This window comes from Saccostrea echinata, unplaced genomic scaffold (genome assembly GCF_033153115.1).
Source record: "Saccostrea echinata isolate AGI-Se365-2 ecotype Australia unplaced genomic scaffold, CSIRO_AGI_Sech_v1 ptg000008l, whole genome shotgun sequence".
NCBI classification, from domain to species: Eukaryota; Metazoa; Mollusca; class Bivalvia; order Ostreida; family Ostreidae; genus Saccostrea; species Saccostrea echinata.
This window is the reverse complement of record NW_026889757.1, coordinates 2306269-2325019: the sequence shown is the minus strand read 5'-3', so window position 1 is coordinate 2325019 and position 18751 is coordinate 2306269. Positions and strand designations below refer to the sequence as shown.

General features: G+C 33.4%; 1 protein-coding gene across 1 annotated transcript; it reads right to left on the bottom strand.

Annotated features, from left to right (window-relative positions):
- Positions 1–3855: 3855 nt before the first annotated feature.
- Positions 3856–17104, bottom strand: LOC133180925 (signal recognition particle subunit SRP72-like). Its single transcript, XM_061315378.1, has 20 exons — positions 16946–17104; positions 12208–12325; positions 11920–12040; positions 11766–11831; positions 11550–11627; positions 10944–11055; positions 10725–10800; positions 10441–10521; positions 10227–10284; positions 9992–10123; positions 9388–9516; positions 9023–9160; positions 8363–8458; positions 8157–8260; positions 7810–7887; positions 7316–7447; positions 6672–6718; positions 4440–4547; positions 4286–4328; positions 3856–4163 (listed from the first exon to the last, which is right to left on the bottom strand). Exons 1-20 carry the CDS (start codon positions 17055–17057, stop codon positions 3989–3991), a joined length of 2004 nt encoding a protein of 667 aa, XP_061171362.1. The 5' UTR covers positions 17058–17104; the 3' UTR covers positions 3856–3988.
- Between the last annotated feature and the right edge of the window lie 1647 nt (positions 17105–18751).

The following is an 18751-nucleotide window of genomic DNA, read 5'->3' as shown; positions in this document are numbered from 1 at the left end:
TTTATTCAAATTATTGACTGGATTGGAGGGATAACATTCTTCTTTTTCAATGGACTTTTGAGCTTGATTACTGTTCGTTATCTCCATATTTCATGCATTTTGATGGTCTCAATCAAAGCATGTTTCTATAGATCTTTTATGTTTGTTTGTATGTTGTTTAACGTCCCTCTCTCGAATTTTTCACTCATATGGAGACGGCACCACTTGCCGGTGGAGAGCTGCAAATTTTGTCCTATACTCGGCACTTACGGCCATTGAGCAGTGAGGGTTCTTTTTCGTGCCAGCACCTACTGCGACACGGGACCTCGGTTTATACGGTCTCATCCGAAAGACCGGTCTCCACGTCCACAATGGGATTCGAACCCGCGACGTAAGGATCAACTCCTTACTCCGCGACTCTAGAGCAGACGCTCTAACCACTGCGCCACGCGGACGACTAGATCTTTTATGTATCTGTGGAACACTTTTATATACATGTAACTTGCTGAATCTCGCATATTTGAGAATTACCGATGCAAATTAAATCAGGGTTGTGGATAACCACTCGCCCACTCGCAAATGCGAGTAAAATTTGCGGTGGGCGACTAGATATTAAAAATCTGGTCGCCCACATGGCGAACGATTTTTTCACTGGAACATACTCACATTTCAGTTTTATTTTATGTACTTTCAGTTTTTTTAAGAAAACGCTCTACTAACTTAGATTATTTGTGTTGCGTACAAGCATATTACTCAAACATGTACGTGACTGAGATCAAACATGGCGATTTACCGAAGCGGTTAAATCTCCGTTAAATCTGATGATACGAGAGCAAATGTTTGAGATTGTTCTAATAGAAATATTGTAACAATCAGCTATGGTTGTCACACTCGCCATTCGACTAGTTATTCACAGATAGATGCCCCTTGTTAAACCATAGACGCTTCAGTTGTATAAGTTAAGGTTAAATACTACAAAATGTAATGAACATATTATCGGATCAAAGTTTTTAGAAAAGAGAAAACGTGACGAAAATCCATATTCTGCGAACATATAGATACTACAAAAAAAATAGGATTTTTGTGTTCTTATTTTTAATTTACATATAATGTGGGCCCGTGGATCACATTGTGGGCCCGTAAAATTTGAAAAGTTAGGAGTCCACATGGCCCCTAAGGTTTCAAAAGTTAACCACAACCCTGTAAATGTGGCCTAAAATACCGTCATAGCGGTTCAATACCTCAGAACTGGTCCAAGATTATATTATTTTTGGACCACTCAGTAAAAACACTGGAAATATTCGACTTCCTTGTATAGAAACAATTTTAAAGGTATATCAGTTTTTTTTATTTGTAATGGACTATTATCTGAATTACGGTTTTCTGTAAACATAAGTATACTCATATTTAAGAATCAATTGTACATTAGCTAGAAAAAAAATGCTGTTCAAGAAGTAACTCTTCTGGATCAATTCCTCTATTCAAAACCTTACTAAATGAGTATGATGATTTTTTTTTCTTTGTTTTTCAGTAATGCATTACCTTATAAGTACGTTGTATTTAAAAAGATTTGACAATTTTAGAGGAGTGATAACTGAAGATTACTTCAGTCATACTACAGCTACTTCAGCTAAACTACGTGACATTATCATATGAGGCACCTTTTCATGGAATATATCTCCATCCCCCTTTCTCCATCAATTATTTTGAGGTTTAAACAATAATCCTCGAAAACATGAAAGCCATCATTTAAACTGTAACAAGAAATACTTATGATTTAAAAATGAAAGAAAAAGTGAGCAAGCTCACATACCTCACGCTCCCCCAAAACTTGACAATGCAACACATAATATTTACATCTACTGAATATTATCTTCTTTATTTCTTAAGAAGACCATTGCCGTTCATCAGTCCGTAACCACCACTAAGCATATTTCTGGAGCAGTGGCTGTTCCATCAATAAAACGGACAATTAATGACGTGCATATCAATAAATCACTATTTCATCTTCTTGATTATATTTTGAATGAATATTTGCACAGATATAAATATAAACAATTAAATGCCTTTCTTTCTTTGTCAGTACGAGAATTAATGTTGCAGCTATTGCTTACGCGGGTTATGCACTTTTTCTGCAACAGCTGCAACATTAATTCCCGTACTAACAACCAAAGAAAGCATTTTATTGTTTAAATGAATGGCAAGGTGCACTTTAAATACACAGTACATGTATAATTCAAAAAGGGGCATTACTTTAAAAAAAAAAAAACATCACATCAAAACTTCTTGCATATAAGGACATTCAAATCTTTGTATGTTACAAATTTAATTGAGCTGAAGTTTCTAGATAAATAATGAAATCAAAATTTCTTAGTATGTATATATACAAATCTACACATTACGTCTGAAATACCTACAAAGTTTCATGAAATTCAGTGCAGGAGATATGCTGACAAACTGTTATTTAAATTTCTCATGCAGTGATTTCGATTTGTTAATGACTGCAAGTCCATGTCCAACGTATGACAATTTACACATTAAAATAATTGATGGAAACAAAATTATGATGTAGTCAAATAAATTTGTTTATATACTGTACTTATGAAATTATTTAAGACAAAGCACTAATTTGAAAGGGGGGGGGGGGGTGTTGAGAACTTTTTGTGTACTTCTATCATAGATTTTGTGTGTGTGTGTTGATTCCAGTGGATTTCCTTATTACCTAGCTGGAAATTTTCTTCAATTATAGCGAAGCCTCTAATTAAGAGCAAAAATAAGGAATCGGAATTTCCTGGCAATATGCACATCTGCACACTGTGTCCTAAATATCTGCAAAGTTTGACGAAATTTTGTGCAGCGGTTTAAGAGGAGTTGCGCTGACAAAAAAGCAGGACTGACAGACTGACGAACGGGTCAAAAACATTATACCCCACGCAACTTGTTGCGTGGGGTAAATAAACATATATAGGACATACTGCTCACTGCCACAAAAAACAATATCACATCAACAAGCCAAAAATTAGTCATTTTTGAAACAATACTAAACTAGATGTGTCGAATGCCCCCGCAGGCAGCCAAAATTTCAAATGCCATATTTAGTTTTAAATTTGTTTCTCGAACTTGACCTGTATTTTCTGGTTAAATACCTCCATATGCGATTTCAACCTTATACATATATCCCTACAAAAGTAAGAGAGCGGCAACAGAAAATTTCTTATTTTTTTTCTAGAAAGTTCAAGAAACCGTCACGGTAGCTCAGTCGGTAGAGCGCTCGCTCTGTGATGGGAAGGTCGTGTGTTCGAATCACGGACGCGACTGACCTAAGGCGATAGAAAATAGGTAGCAACTGTTCCTTCGTCAAGCGCTCGGCACTTTGAAGTGAAAGCTGAGGGTCTTAAAGATGAGACCTTAAAAACCGAGGCCCCGTGTCACTGTAGACGTTGGCATGATAAAGAACCCTCACACTACTCAATGGTCCTGAGTGCCGAGTAAAGGTCTAAATTTGAAGCCCTTCACCGCTATATGGTGACGTCTTAATATGAGTGAAAATTTCTCGAACGGGATGTAAAACCTAATTACAATCAATTTAGGTTCAAGAGGGATAACTCCATTAAAAATCATCAGACCAGGACCAAACTCGAAGTTGACCTGCGTATTCCTATGACATATCCGTATGTCAAATTTGAGTTGAATGTGTGCAACTGTTGCTGAGATAGTGAAGGGATGGTCAATGATGAAGGAACGACGGAATAGGGTAACACTATATGCCCAGGGCCATTTTATGACTTACTAAAGTTTTAATGTGTAAAATATATTATGCAGTTTCATAAAATTTTCAAATAATGGTAAGGTACAAAAAAAGACAATCAACAAGTATTTGAAGATAGATATTTTATTGCCAGGATATCAATGATTTTTTTAAATTTCTGTCAAAAGTTATTTTATCAGAAAATTCCTATTCACATTAGATTCCTTTTCAATTCTTTCATTCTTCTGATAAAGACTAGAATCACCACTTTCCTCCCTTGCCCCCCTTCTTTTTCCGTTTCTGTGCTTGGGCTGGTTTCTGTTGGCGGGGGCCCTGAGCAGCTGGGGCCGGGGATGGGGCGGTGGTGGGGCTAGTTGTGGTGGCAGTGCTCGGTTTTGGTGAGCTTGAGTCACTTCCAGGGGTCTTACTGGCATCCCTGTAAATCAGTGAGATTAGATATACTAGTCAATCTACATCCTTGAAGAAGTATAAATCTTGTTGTACTCCAATTAACACTGTTAGTGTTGATGATGAAATTCAGATACAGTTTATACTTACAGACTGTCAGTAATTCCACTGGTGGCACCTTGTGGACCTTTACCTAAGCAGAAAAAGATAATGATGAGACAAACACATATAATATCCAAAGAACACTCCAAATCAATATTTTTGAAACAAAGAACACAACAGAATTCTCTATAGGCTACATTACCAATTTCCTTGCGTTTGTCCCTTCTCTTTCCTCTATAATACGATCTCTCCTTCCTAGGCAGCCATCTTTCTGGGTCTATCTCAGCATCAGGATTCTTAGGCATTTTACCTGTTAAATTTTTATATCTTGTTTTATATACATTCTATATATTCATTATAGTCAGTATCATTATTAGGGATATGTTTGCAGTTTTTCTTGCTTGAAATAGCAAATTACAGTATGATAATATGAAGAAATGTGGAAGTTTTAAACAAATGCAATAAAGGTTAAATCATTATCTAACATATTGAGTAATTTGACTGTGTTTGATTCTTCTGTAACATACATATACTTGTGTATACCACATTCATATATACATTAATTTCAGAGCTGTTTACCCTATTCAGCAGTTTTCAGTAATTAAATGTTTTATCTCTGTAATTTGAACTGTTCGTCCCTAATTCATTGTTGGCAAAACATTATTTTAATTTTCTAATGTACAGTAGATAACTTAGATGTGAATGGTTCTTATTATCATTTAATTTCTATAAAATAATTGATTCTGATTGGATAAAAAATTCTTTTGATAACTGCATCAATAAAATCTGGAGTTCACTTGCACTTAGCAGCCGGAACTACTTTAGCTGGCTTTTCATGTATATTTCCCGCTTCTAAATTACTTTGTGAAAGAAAAATGAAATACTTTTACTCTCTTTTCCTGAATTTCAAAACTTGTCCGTTACGTTCCTGAGTTATTTTCTACTTTTGTTTCTTTTCGAATTATCCCCCTTTACTAAACAAATGATCGTCTGCATGACAACAATGCAGTTGCGGAAAAGAAGGAAAGAAATCATCATACGTATGTTAAATGTTTGTCTTTGTGATAACTGGTATGAACAATAGAACTGTGAAGAAATGTTTTTTATGCTACCAAAGCGGGGAAATGTCGTTAATCTGTAAATTCTTAGGAAATGAATGCACGAGAAAAACGACACTGAGCGAGGACGGAATTCTTTCAATGTTAAACAGTCGGCAACCGACTCTTATAGATTTTACAGCATGTTGTGTTATGCATGAACAGGTTGTGATAGTATTTATTTGTTCGGTTTGAAATTCAGATGAAGAGATGCGCGAATGAAATCCAAAATTTCTGTGACCTAGAAAGAATTGTTAGGGTTATATTTGAGTAGTTTCCCTTTGCATTTACGAACCTAAAGATATATCAGCTTACCAGGGAAAATATACCCATTGGGATATCACAAAAATTAATAACACGACAGTTAAGTTTTTTGGTGTTAAAACTTATTGTTAGCAAGTGCTGGTAATGACACGACAATATTTGAGAACGTTGTTTCTTCGTTATGTATTACTATGCATCTGAAAATTTAGGTAGCCTAACTAAGGTAGGCCTGTATGTTGGACAGTCATTCATTCTCAGGTAAAATTCATCATTGAAAGATAAATATTAAACGAGAAGATATAAATCTTATAATTTTTTCTTTGGTCGATGTATCAAAGAAACTTGGACGAAAAATTTCATCAATGCGCGTAGATCTATACATTCAGCCATTTTGAGTTTCAGCAACGTTGTTGTGTTGTATACCTACGCACAGTCTTTGATGCGTAAATTAAATATTAAAGTGAAAGAAAGTTTCATTTTATTATTTTTAAATCATAATTAAATGATAAGAAATGAAAGTAATATTTTTTTCTTTGACCGAAGTATCAAAGAAAAATTTGGGCGGAAAACGTTTTCATCAATGCGCTACTTCCAAATTTTTCTTTGATACTTCGGTCAAAGAAAAAAATATTACATTCATTTCTTAAGTTATGTTAATTTCCTTTTTGTTAGCATGTATCATGCATAAATGGCATTCTGAATAATTATATATTAGTCTAATTTAGGTTTTCAAGTATATCTTTATCATTACTAAAGTATTAATATAACCAACAAAAAAAAATAAATAAAATTTGGAGCATAACACAAATGTAATTTTCGGAAACCAATACGTATACTGTATTTTAAAACAAAAATCTGCGATAAATATTAGAGAATTTCCGTAATAGTAAACAGCTTAATAATTTGGACATTTAAAAAATCCATATATTCAAAACTTTCTCCTTACCTACATGCACAATTGTATATGAATAATTTAATCCTATGAACATGATCTACGCCCAGTATGTTTTCTAAGTCTGGACTAAATAGCATCCTCATTTTTTTCCAAGCATTCTTGGTACCTATGTACCTACCCTTCTTCTTCTTCTTTTTCTTCTTCTTGACAATCACATCACCAGCCCTACAAAATAATAAGATATATTAATGTACATGTATACAGTAAACAAGGAGATTTTCATATGAGTAAAAGTTGCCAGTTTTGTTTACCAACACTACAGATGGGGGAGTATTTGTGCAAACTTGAAGGAATGAAATTATTACAAAAATATATGAAAAACTACTTATACATGTATATGTATTATGAGATTAAAAGAAAATTGAATGGGAGGGGGATAATTTGTGAACTTTCTCTGATCACAATATATAGCATTTTATATAAATTTTGTATTTAATCTATAAATCATACACAACTTCCATACATGTATCTTATTGCAAATTAACACCAAAGAAATCCCAAACTGTTTAGGGGGGAGAAGATAGTTTCTTACAGAAATGTAAAAAAAAAATTCAAATTCATTTTGTGAATTAAATTCAAACTTCAACAAAAATTTGTAAATTATGTCGTCTTGTTGAGAAATCATCTATAACTTCTATGTGTATATCCACCATTCACATAAATTATAGCAATAATTATTTTAATAAACAAGAGCAGATCACTCAATTTTCCAGATCATGTTAAATAACACTGAGTCACGTGAAGATAAATGTAGAAACTTACGGTCCAGGTGATGGGGCTGTGTCCGTTTTCTTCTTCATATATTTAGGGCCAAGTGTGCTGAAGGAGGACTCGAGCTGATCCACGTCAATGTCCTGAGCAATCTTCTCAACGGACGGTAAGTCTTTACTGACCCTGACAGAGGGTTAAGGAAACTTGGCATCAAATTAAGAAGCTTCTAAGGCTCATAAGGGGTGAAAACATATGTATATCTCAGATACTTCCGATATACCTGTATACACATACATTCAAATTATACATCTTTCTTATCTATTTTAAAATATTATACTTTAAATACTTCATCAAAACATGTACTATGATATGTTTTAAAATAGAAAGAAAAAATGAGTAATTTGCACATACATGAATAAATTATATCCATCTGATTAGTAAATAAGCTTGTATCCCTATCAATAAGTAAGAATATGGATCTATCAAACAGACTTTCTCTCTCTCTTATAGAATGTACAGTATTAAATATAACACAACAAGGATACAGTTTAGCTTTCTCTGGATCAAACTGGGAGTAGGCAGTAATCAGCTGAGCCAGAATCCTAGGATCATCGGGTTTCTTCCTATAAAACAATAACATAATTCTTTATTGTTGTTTAAAAACCTGTTTTGTACATGTATGTTTGTTTTTATCAAATTGTTAAATTGTGGCAAACAAAATATCTATTTGTTTAATACACGGTACATCTACCTGTATAGCTTACATAATACATGTAGAGTTTTGCAAGATGTATTATGACATTCTCATTTATAACTTCAAATTTATGATAAATGCAAAAAACATAATTTTTATCATTTGAAGACAACAAAGAATGAAAAAACAAATCCTTACTTTCTCAGCTCTTCTAACATTTTAGCAGCCTGTTGAGGACTTCCATTTTTCAACTGGAAGTCAGCATTGGCTCGCATAAGAACAGGAAGAGAGGGTGACTGAGGCTGGAATAACAGAGACATCAACATATTCATATCTCAAAAAGGAGTCGAGGCTATCATTAAAACTCAAACTTTCCAAAAAACTCAAACCAGGAGGAATCTTACCTGGTTCTTGTTGTACCAGTCCACAGTCTGAACCAGAACTTCAGAAGCCGAGTCCTTGTCTTCTTGATTCAGATACAGAGTAACTAAGGCTGATACCTACAGTAGGTCCAGAGAGTTATTATCAAAGAATTTACTTCATTATACATAATAGTATTTGCCAATCTCCTTTACAAAATTTCATTTGTTTCTCTCTCACACATCTCTGCATTGGGCTCAGGTCTCGATATTTCACATGAAGTAAAAAAAAAAAAAATGATATTCCAAGGATCAATTCAAATTAAAGTTATAGCTCTAGATAAACTAAGGAACAACTAACTTCTAAAGATAACAATTATTTCAAATATCTAATTATAATGAATTAAAACAAATGCACTTTACTGTGCTAATCGTATCGATACATGTATATGCAAACCAATAACAGAGGTGAATTTATGAGCCAATGGTAGAGAGTTCACAGAGTATTTCTTCTATAGAAGATAAAATGAAAACAGCTTAAAATACTATTTAATGTGATCCAACAATAAAATACATCTATTTTACAAAACAAATTTCAGTAAAAAAAAAAAACCCAAACAATCAAGCATGTTCTGGCTTCAAAAGTAAAGTTGAAAATATCTAGTGCCTGTTAAGCTATATATTAAATGTGAAATAAAGACCTACCACCCCTGGTTTGTATCTTAGATCCCCCAATGACTTCAGTGAGTTACAGGCTTCATACACATGACCCTGAGTAAGGTACAGTTGAGCCATCACTAATTTAGTGGTCAGGGCCTTGTCTGGGTGACTCTTTGCATACTCCTATTAACAGAAAACTAATTAAATCATCTGGTTCATAATTAAAACAATGATGTGCAAGAATTATTATTTGAAACTTTCTTGATATACCTTTGTAGTTTGCTGTTGTGGACCATTCAATCAATAGATAATGATGAATCAATGTATGTGGGGGTTAATGTTCTTGCCCACAATTAATCATAATTCAACAGTATCTAGTGAGTGAACGGTCCCTTCCCACTAACACTTACATTGAGAAGGTTCTTAGCTTCCTCCGTTTTCTTCTCCCTCACAAACTGAGCAGCTTCTATCAGTACGGGGGAGGCCATATCAGGGTACTGCTTCTTCAGCTTGGCTGCAAGGCTGTGACATTGCTCACCCTTAAAATACACAATAACAGCATAAATTTTGTGTGTACACACTGCTTACATTTCATTTGGAATTTTTTTTTTCATTACAATAAACTAAAAACATTTGGCACACAATTAATTTTAAAACCTTTAGCACAAGTAAAATTCATTATGCACCAATGATTTTCCACTTTATTAATTTTATTTTAAGTTTAAGGTCATTCTCTTGTTAAATGATATACATGTACCTATGGAAACAAGACCTTACTTAATTGAAAGTGGAGGTATTCTTATATACACACTGACACCCGTAATAATGACCGTTTAAATATTGCTGCATAAGCACAGATCAACTAATCAAATTGTGCTTTGCTTTTCTGTACCTATTATTAACACCTATAAAGTTCGGTTCTTCAAGTGCCAGGTTACCCTTAAGTGATAGACCTTTAGTAGGTATTTGTGAGAAGTATATAATATGGAGAAATGATTGAGGAGAATGTCTCACCTGATTTGTGTACATGTGAAGTAGACACTGATTGACGTTTATTGAACATTTCTGACGAGACGTCAATTTCTGCTTCAAGTTGTCTCCTGTGGCAAGCTTCATCTTCTTTTTGGAGTCAAATACATTTTGATCCTGTCCAAATCACATAAAATGATTAATACAAACCTGTTTTTTGGGGGCTGGATAGAAATTTATATCAAAACTTAAAGGAAGTTGGTCATTGTTCAAATTTTACCTTATTCAGGGTGACAACATTGTTGGATGCTACTGCTAAAAGGCCAATGTCATCTGGTCTAAATATTTATATAAAAATTACAAAAAAAATACAGGATTATAAATCTTAAATGAGGCACATTTTAAATAATTTGCTTTTTATTAATTATTTTGACAGAATTGTGTAGCAATTATCAGTTAAACAATCAATTTTTAAAGAAGTCTTCCTTGGATACCTGCTTTTGAGAACCTGGTTGTACAGCTGCAGAGCTTCTTCATTTCTGCCAAGTTTTTGCAAAACAAATGCCAGCTGAACCCTAAAGATCAGATGTCATTTTTAAATAATAAAATCATTGATAAATATTGTGCTTGATAAATGTGATGGTAGTTAATAACATCAATGTATCATACATGAAAAAAATCAAAATCATTTTGAACAAAAATGTATAATATTATTTGCATTTAATTTTTAAAAAATCATGCAAGAAATGAGAGACTTTAATAAAAACCTTTTTGTTACCTGATGATGCCCAGTTCCTCTTCAATCTCCTCCTCAGTTACATCAGGGTCATCCTCAAAGCTCTGCTTGCAGTAATCTGTAAAATATTAATGGTTTGTAATAAGTTATAGGAAAGATTCAAAGTTCTGTTAAAAAAAGTATTGATAAATACTGAAATCTCCAACAAAGATTAAAAAAGGGTTTAATAAAATCCATCTACAATGATGATAGCATTCTTACCTTCAGCTTTCTTCAGCTTTTTTTCTGCTCCTTTGTAATCCTCTTTCCCAATGAGGTAACAAGCCATGTTATAACATAGCTCATATGAGTTCTCCTCCAAACCTGGGTCATCCTTTACAACAAATTAAAGAAGAATATAATTGTAGCTAACATGCTGATAGTGAATACAGTGAAACTTTGGTATCTTGCACCCTGATACACTGAATACCAGAAATATGTCAAAGTAAATCTTCAATTCTAATTTTATGATGAATTCCAGTCTCAACTCAGTGTTTCACACTCTAAGATTCTCAGATTTGTTATGGTCACCTAATTGAGTTCAAGATACTGGTACATTGTACAAGGTTTGACTACTCATGTTGACATCAAAGTTTTATTGTATCATCTTCAGTAACACAAGTTGATCAAACATTAAAAGAACAAAAGGAATGAAGGAAATTTGATCATAAATGGGGCTTTGCTTTTATTGTCATTTCTGTGTGACATCACCACAACTAGAAATCTTTTTTGAAAAAATCATGATGTATAACAATACAAAATTTTGGCTATATTCATCCCTACTAAATTCTTTGTGCATGTCTAGACTGTCTTTTTGTACAATCTCACCATATTCTTCCCCTCCCAGAGCTGCAGTGAAGCAATGACAGCCGAGAGATTGGTCTGCCTCTCTTCATCATAATCATCCTTCAAAATATAAATATTAAAGGGTATCATTTTATTAAGCCTGAAATAAATGAATACACATCATGCTAAAAATTGTGCAGATAGTTTACATATGTTTCATTGTTCTGTACAAATGGAAATTAAATACACTGATCTCACCTCAGAGTTTTTAATGACATCCCTGTACAGGTCATAGCATTCCTGATATTCCTCAAGACGATATAGCTAAAACAAGAATAAAACGTGAGTTAAACTGCATAAGATAATCATGTGATGATAGAGATTGATCAAAGTCTCAGGGAAAATAACTGACCACTTGAGCTAATAACTCCTTTGTTCGAGTGTCTGGTTGAGATATTCCTCTCAGTGTGTTTAGGGCTTCCTCTGTTCTATTCAGACGGTATTCACAATATGCCTTTTCAAATGCTACATAACTGTAGTAGAAAATATTACCATTTAATGACATGCTAGATTACAAGCACAATATATAATACAAAATGAAAACTGTTAATATCGCTGATGATGATTATGAAAAAAAAAATGTTGCCGTAGTCTGGTATGAATGAGTTATATCTTTGTGTTCTCTGCCATAATACTATACCTCGTCAATTCTTTATTCTTATTAATTTGGGTCAGAGCCTCATCAAATTTGTCTAGTTTGATCAAACAAACAATCTTGCACTGAAAGGCAGTTTCATTCTTTGGATTTTCATGTACAACTGAAACGAAAACCAATACAACATAAATAAAGAACATAGAATATTACACTTAATATTTGGATATAATATAATAATGATAAAAGAATCATTGATTTTTTCACCTAGCTAAAATATACTAAATGGGATAATGCCTATCTTTGCAAAATAACATCTTCTAACCAAGGTTTGACACTAGGGCTTGTCTAACTGACTGAGTCTACAAAACAATAGGTCTGGTCGGGTAAAATTCTGTATACAAGACAGACTGGTGTTGGAAAAATAAAAGTATCCTTCATTTAAAACCTAAAATAATTATATTCTACTAAATTAAAGGACTTATCGCAAGCTCTTAAAAAAATCATAATTTTATGAAAAATATTACCTACAACCTTGTTTATTACAATACCAAATTCAATAAACATTGTTGTATGCATATTTCAAGCAATGTTGAGAGTTGAAATTCAAATACGGCGATGTGCATATTTCAATCGGATTTCAACAAAATACTGCTCTGACTTCCTAGGCGACAATTCAGTAATAGAGAGATGAGGAATTGCATACTGTTAATGGAATTATCAACGACAAATAATTGCAATATATTACAATATTAAATTCTTGTTCATTTTTGCTCTTTTTCGTGTATTACATTCCTTATAGTCACAGAATATTTGTGTTTTTACTGTGGATATATCTCGGTAATTAAATGCTAATCGATTAAAATGAAAACTCCTGAATTAAAAATCCAAGTTAATTAAATATTGATCACGTGACCATGTGACATCAAAGACAATGACTGATCAGCTCTCCATGTTAATCTTAATAAAATATATATGTAATACAACCTGGATTTTCTGCATTATGACAACAAATCACTGATTTTTTTGGATATGAATTTGGACATCTGACCTTATATTTTTGAACTGTCAGTTTTTAGTTTTTAACCTTGTTTCTGAAAATCTAATATATTTAATAAATTATTTTGAATAAAAGATTTACAAAGTGACAGTTGCAATTATTCTTGTTTTTATTTCAAGAACATCACTTTGAAACAATAATTATATCATGGTCTCACCGTGTATCCTATTTTTATAAAGAATAAAGCCATAGCGTACAAAATAAAACCATATAAAAGCGAATTCTCATTTTTACATTTATTTCCTTATTGAATATTGACATTAATGTGCCTCCGTAGTTAAACCAGACTTTTGACAAGGTTCCAAAATGATCATCATTTTTTTACTGGTTTAAATTATTTGATTGGTTGCCTGGATGATAGAAATAAAATGTAAAAAACATGATCGACATATGCAACAACGTTCAGGAAGGAGGTATTTTTTAAGTGAAAACAGAGAAACATTGCACTTGTTTACGTAGGCGACAATTTTGTCAAATATTTTAATGACACTGCGCAAAAAATTCTGTGTTGAATATCTAACTTTTTTTCTTTCAGAGCACAGATAATGTCTATATTTTTACAAAAATGTTCCACACAAGTTAAAATTATGCACCATTTCACACTATTCTATGGAATAAAAAATAAGATTTTTCTCTCCCAAATGGTCAGTAAATACCGAATCCGATATGGGCCATTGACCACAAAACAGGGGTTAAAACCACCATTTGCAGGGTTTGAAATTAACAGTTGCCCACTCGCAATTTGCGAATTATGTTCCATGTGGGTGACTTAAAATTACGTTCAAGTTGCCCACATGGCGATTAGAAAATTTACGATAATAATTATTTGTTTTTCAATTTTGTCTGAATGTTTGGTATTTTTCTCGTGAAAAATTTCGTAATCAGTAAAGTGCTTTATAATTACCCGTAAGAAGTACTTATACATAAAGCATCTAAGTGATTGTGTCGGGCACAATGTGGCATCGACAGGTCAATGAGCCCAAGAAACCAAAAAGTACTGTTGTTATTTGTGAATGAAAATGTGCCATGTGCTCTATAGGTGTTATAACAGTATTTCACTTGAGGTTCACGTCAAATCATGGCTGACGCAAAATAATTCCTGAATCTTCCCTTCCGTTTCGGGCATTTGAACACGAGACTGGAGCTGAATTTTTTTATGAGATGAAAAACAACATGTAAACTTCCTGTATTGACTAGATTCATTATAATTTAGGGCGTGCTGATTTTTCTATATACTGTATTTGAGTGGGGAGTGATTAGGTCCTGGACTTGATTTTCAAGCACCTGCTCGACTTCAACCGAAACAAACTTGCGTGCCTTGCTGGATGGCTATGTATTTTTTGGTACTAAAATCTTTATAAAGAATTGCTTTACAAGATTTGAAAAGGAAACTTCTCAAAAGTTTGTTTTCAGTTAATACCACCTACTCAAAGTTGTGCATTTTTGGTAAGAATATATAGCAAAATTTAATACTGTTGTGCAACCTATATATGATATTGAATGATCATATCAATCTTCATAAACAGAAGAGTTCCACTTCAAATTTAGATAAGTCATGCATAATGTTACAACGGATAGAAAAAAAACACAAAGCACATGATAAAAAACAAGAGGCCCATGGGCTACATCGCTCACCTGAGCACATTGGCTAGGCAAAAGCACAAATCAGTTCAGTATTGAAAAGATTACCGGGGGAGGGGGCTTGAATTTTAAACTACCTGTTGTTGCTTCCATGTCAATATAACAAATGGCTTTGTTGTACTTGAGAAGATTTTAAAAAAATTTTCCTATATATTCCTTTGTAAAAATTTGATCCCCCATTGTGGCTCCTTCCTATCCCAGGGGTCATCATTTGAACAAACTTGAATCTACACTACCTGAGGATGCTTCCATATCAATATGACTAAACATAGCTTTTCTGTTCTTGAGAAGAAATATTTTTTCTATATGTTCTTAGGTATAACTTTCAATCCCACATTGGGCCATACCCTACCCCCGGAGGTCATCATTTGAACAAAATTGAATTTACACTACCTGAGGATGCTTCCATATCAAAATAACTAAACATGATTTTCAGTTCTTCAGAATAAGCTATTTTCCTATATGTTCCTATGTAAAATTTTCGATCCCCCATTGTGACCCCACCCTATCCCCGATTGTCATCATTTTAACAAACTTGAATCTACACTACCTGAGGATGCTCCCATATCAAAATGACTAATCATGGCTTTGCAGTTCTTCTTCAGAAGATATTTTCCTTTACATTTCTATTTAAGACTTTGATCCTCCATTGTGGCCCACCCTACCCCAGGGGGTCATGATTTGAACAAAATAGAATCTATACTACCTGAGGATGCTTCCACATAAATATGATCAATCAAGGCTATTGCTGTTCCTGAGAAGAAGATTTTTAAAGATTTTTCCTATATTTCTATGTAATTCTTTGATCCTTCATTGTGGTCCCACCCTACCCCAGGGGGTCATGATTTGAATAAATTTGAATCTACACTACCTGAGGATGCTTCCATATAAAGATGACCAATCAGGGCTTTGCTGTTCCTGAGAAGAAGATTTTTAAAGATTTTTCCTATATACATGTATTTCTATGTAAAATTTTGATCCTCCATTGTCGCCCCACCCTACCCCCGGGGGGTCATGATTTGAACAAACTTAAATCTACACTATCTGAGGATGCTTCCATATAAATATGACTCATCATGGCTTTGGTGTTCTTGAGAAGAAGATTTTTAAAGATTTTCCTATATATTTCTATGTAAAACTTTGATCCTCCATTGTGGCCCCGCCCTACCCCTGTGGGTCATGATTTGAACAAACTTGAATCTACACTACCTGAGGATGCTTCCATATAAATATGACTCATCATGGCTTTGCTGTTCTTGAGAAGAAGATTTTTAAAGGTTTTTCCTATATATTTCTATGTAAAACTTTGATCCTCCATTGTGGCCCTGCCCTACCCTCGGGAGTCATGATTTGAACAAATTTGAATCTGCACTACCTGAGGATGCTTCCACATGAGTTTCATCTTTCCTGGCCCTGTGGTTCTTGAGAAGAAGATTTTTAAAAGATGCTATTAATTTTTCACTAATTCTTTATTATCTCTCCTTGAAAGAGGGTGTGGCCCTTCATTTGAACAAACTTGAATCCCCTTCACCCAAGGATACTTTGTGGCAAGTTTGGTTGAAATTGGTCCAGTGGTTCTTGAGAAGAAGTCGAAAATGTTAAAAATTTACAGACAGACAGACGGACGCCGGACAAAAAGTGATCAGAAAAGCTCACTTGAGCCTTCTGCTCAGGTGAGCTAAAAACGAAAAATGGGATTGTTGTTTTTATATTCAATAGAAGGTCTGATAATCTGTGGGCGAATAAATTTTGATGTGGGTCCCAGAATTGCAAGGTTCAGTAGACCACATGGCTATCAAGGATTACAAGTTAGTTTGAAACCCTGATTTGGTGGTATGTGCCCAACCTGATCTATCTATGCACTCAAAACAATTTTATTTTGTTTCAAATAGAGAAATAAACTGAAAATTTTCCCTAGAAACTTGTAATGTTATGAATATTTTTTATATTTTTGTAAAAAAAAAAAAATCCTTAAAGCCGTAAAACTTTTCAAAGATTATAATGGGTGACGTTGAGTGGATGGAGAAAATTCGAGTTGAATATCAATGATCCTCATATCTCAATAACTCCCTTATTTTAACTTACTTCTATTAGCTACTTTTAAAGCTTTAGCATAATCCTGATTCTTTGCAAACTTGTTCAACTCTGCGAATCGATCAGACAAAGTGGAAGCATCTTTTTCTGACTTTTGTGCCATATTGTTCTAACAACCGGAAGTTGATGGCGAGACCGGTAAACGTCAAAGGTAGTTCGTTCCTAGATTATTCTTACTGGGTAGTGTGTGCGCAGAAAATGTTTACAATTCAAAACTTTTTCCTTCCTAGCCTCAGCTATACAATATTGTGAATCTGATAATAACAAAATTTAAAACCTCAGACATCATGTTAAATAATTGAGAAGAAAACAAATATATATCTACAGTGATGAACATTATTTTAAAACACTCCTGATTTCCAAGAAAAAAATTGGAAATTCAAAGAGTATCTTCAAATTAAAAATATGAATAGTTATACCCCCCCCCTTGATAAAAAAAGATAATCGAAATAAGGAGAAGACTGAATTTTTTTTCAATTATATTTTTTAAAATCGATTCTGATTTGTTTTATTAGTTTTGGAGAAAATGCATTCTTTATAGAATAATTGCCTCTTAAAATCTTCAAGTTTGAATTTAAAATAATAATGGAAAGCTCAGTTAAGATAGACGAGATTTCCCAGTTATCACATTTAGATCGACAATGAAAAAGGTGAGATAACGAACAGTGATAGATCGATCTCAAAAAAAAAAAAAAAAAAAAAAAAAAAAAAAAAAAAAAACTACGAACAATGCAATGATCTGTGAACAGGGCATATAAAACATGATGGACCCCCGGAAATTCCAGAGGTGCACAGAGGCCACAGCAAGTGTTTAATTTCTTCTTCTCATGTAGAAATTTCAGAATAAATTCTTCTTAATAGGAAATATAAAAATAATTCGGCTAATAGAGGAGCACAATTAATGCCAATCGGAATTTTGTTTATGACTAATCATAAGATACGAAAATTTCTTAGTTCCATTTTTATAGAAAAAGCAGTTGTCTATATATCAACAAGATTAATTTTTAATTTATTGTGAGGAATGGTTGTATAAAATGTAGAAAAGCCGTACGTTTTGATGTAATTTATTTTAGAAGAATTTGGTGATTAAAAAGGATGACTGCACTTAACGCCTGTTTTTGGGTCTTTTTCGGTTGCTTCTGTTGCTTTTATATCTAAACTTTATTTCACTTTTGTATGTTTATGAAAGAATCCTGTCAATTTGGAACCAAATTTAAATCTTAAAATGATTTTAGACTGTGATACAATAAAATGATTCAATGTTTTTTGTCCTTAGTGCTTTCAAAATATAGTGAATTTACACTTACCTGCCCTTGAATGAACATTAGATATGCATAAGAGGTGGAGCTAACATTGTAAATATGGGTCTAAAATTAGACTTGATAAATAACAATGACATGTTTGAAAAAAAGAATGTGGTCACTCTTTCCAATCTCCCTCTCCATTCTGTATGGCACAAATACACTTCTGACAAAGGTTTCAAAACGAAGCTAACAATATGAGCACGTCAATGTAATTAAAGCAGATTGTATATCCATGCCAGATGACTTAACGTATTCGAACACAATGTCCTAGTTAGCACAAAACATGCTACCTTACAAGTCACGTGACGGAATTTAGTATTCACAGAGTTACCTGAGGTAGGACATCACGTGGTGAATTATAATATTCAACATGTCGCAATCCTTGTTTACAACACAGAGAGCGAATGTAAGAAGAAGCAGTTTTTTCTCTTTTTAACCATGAGCGCATGTTTGTCTATTAATCTCCTTTTGACACATTATTATCTATGCAAAT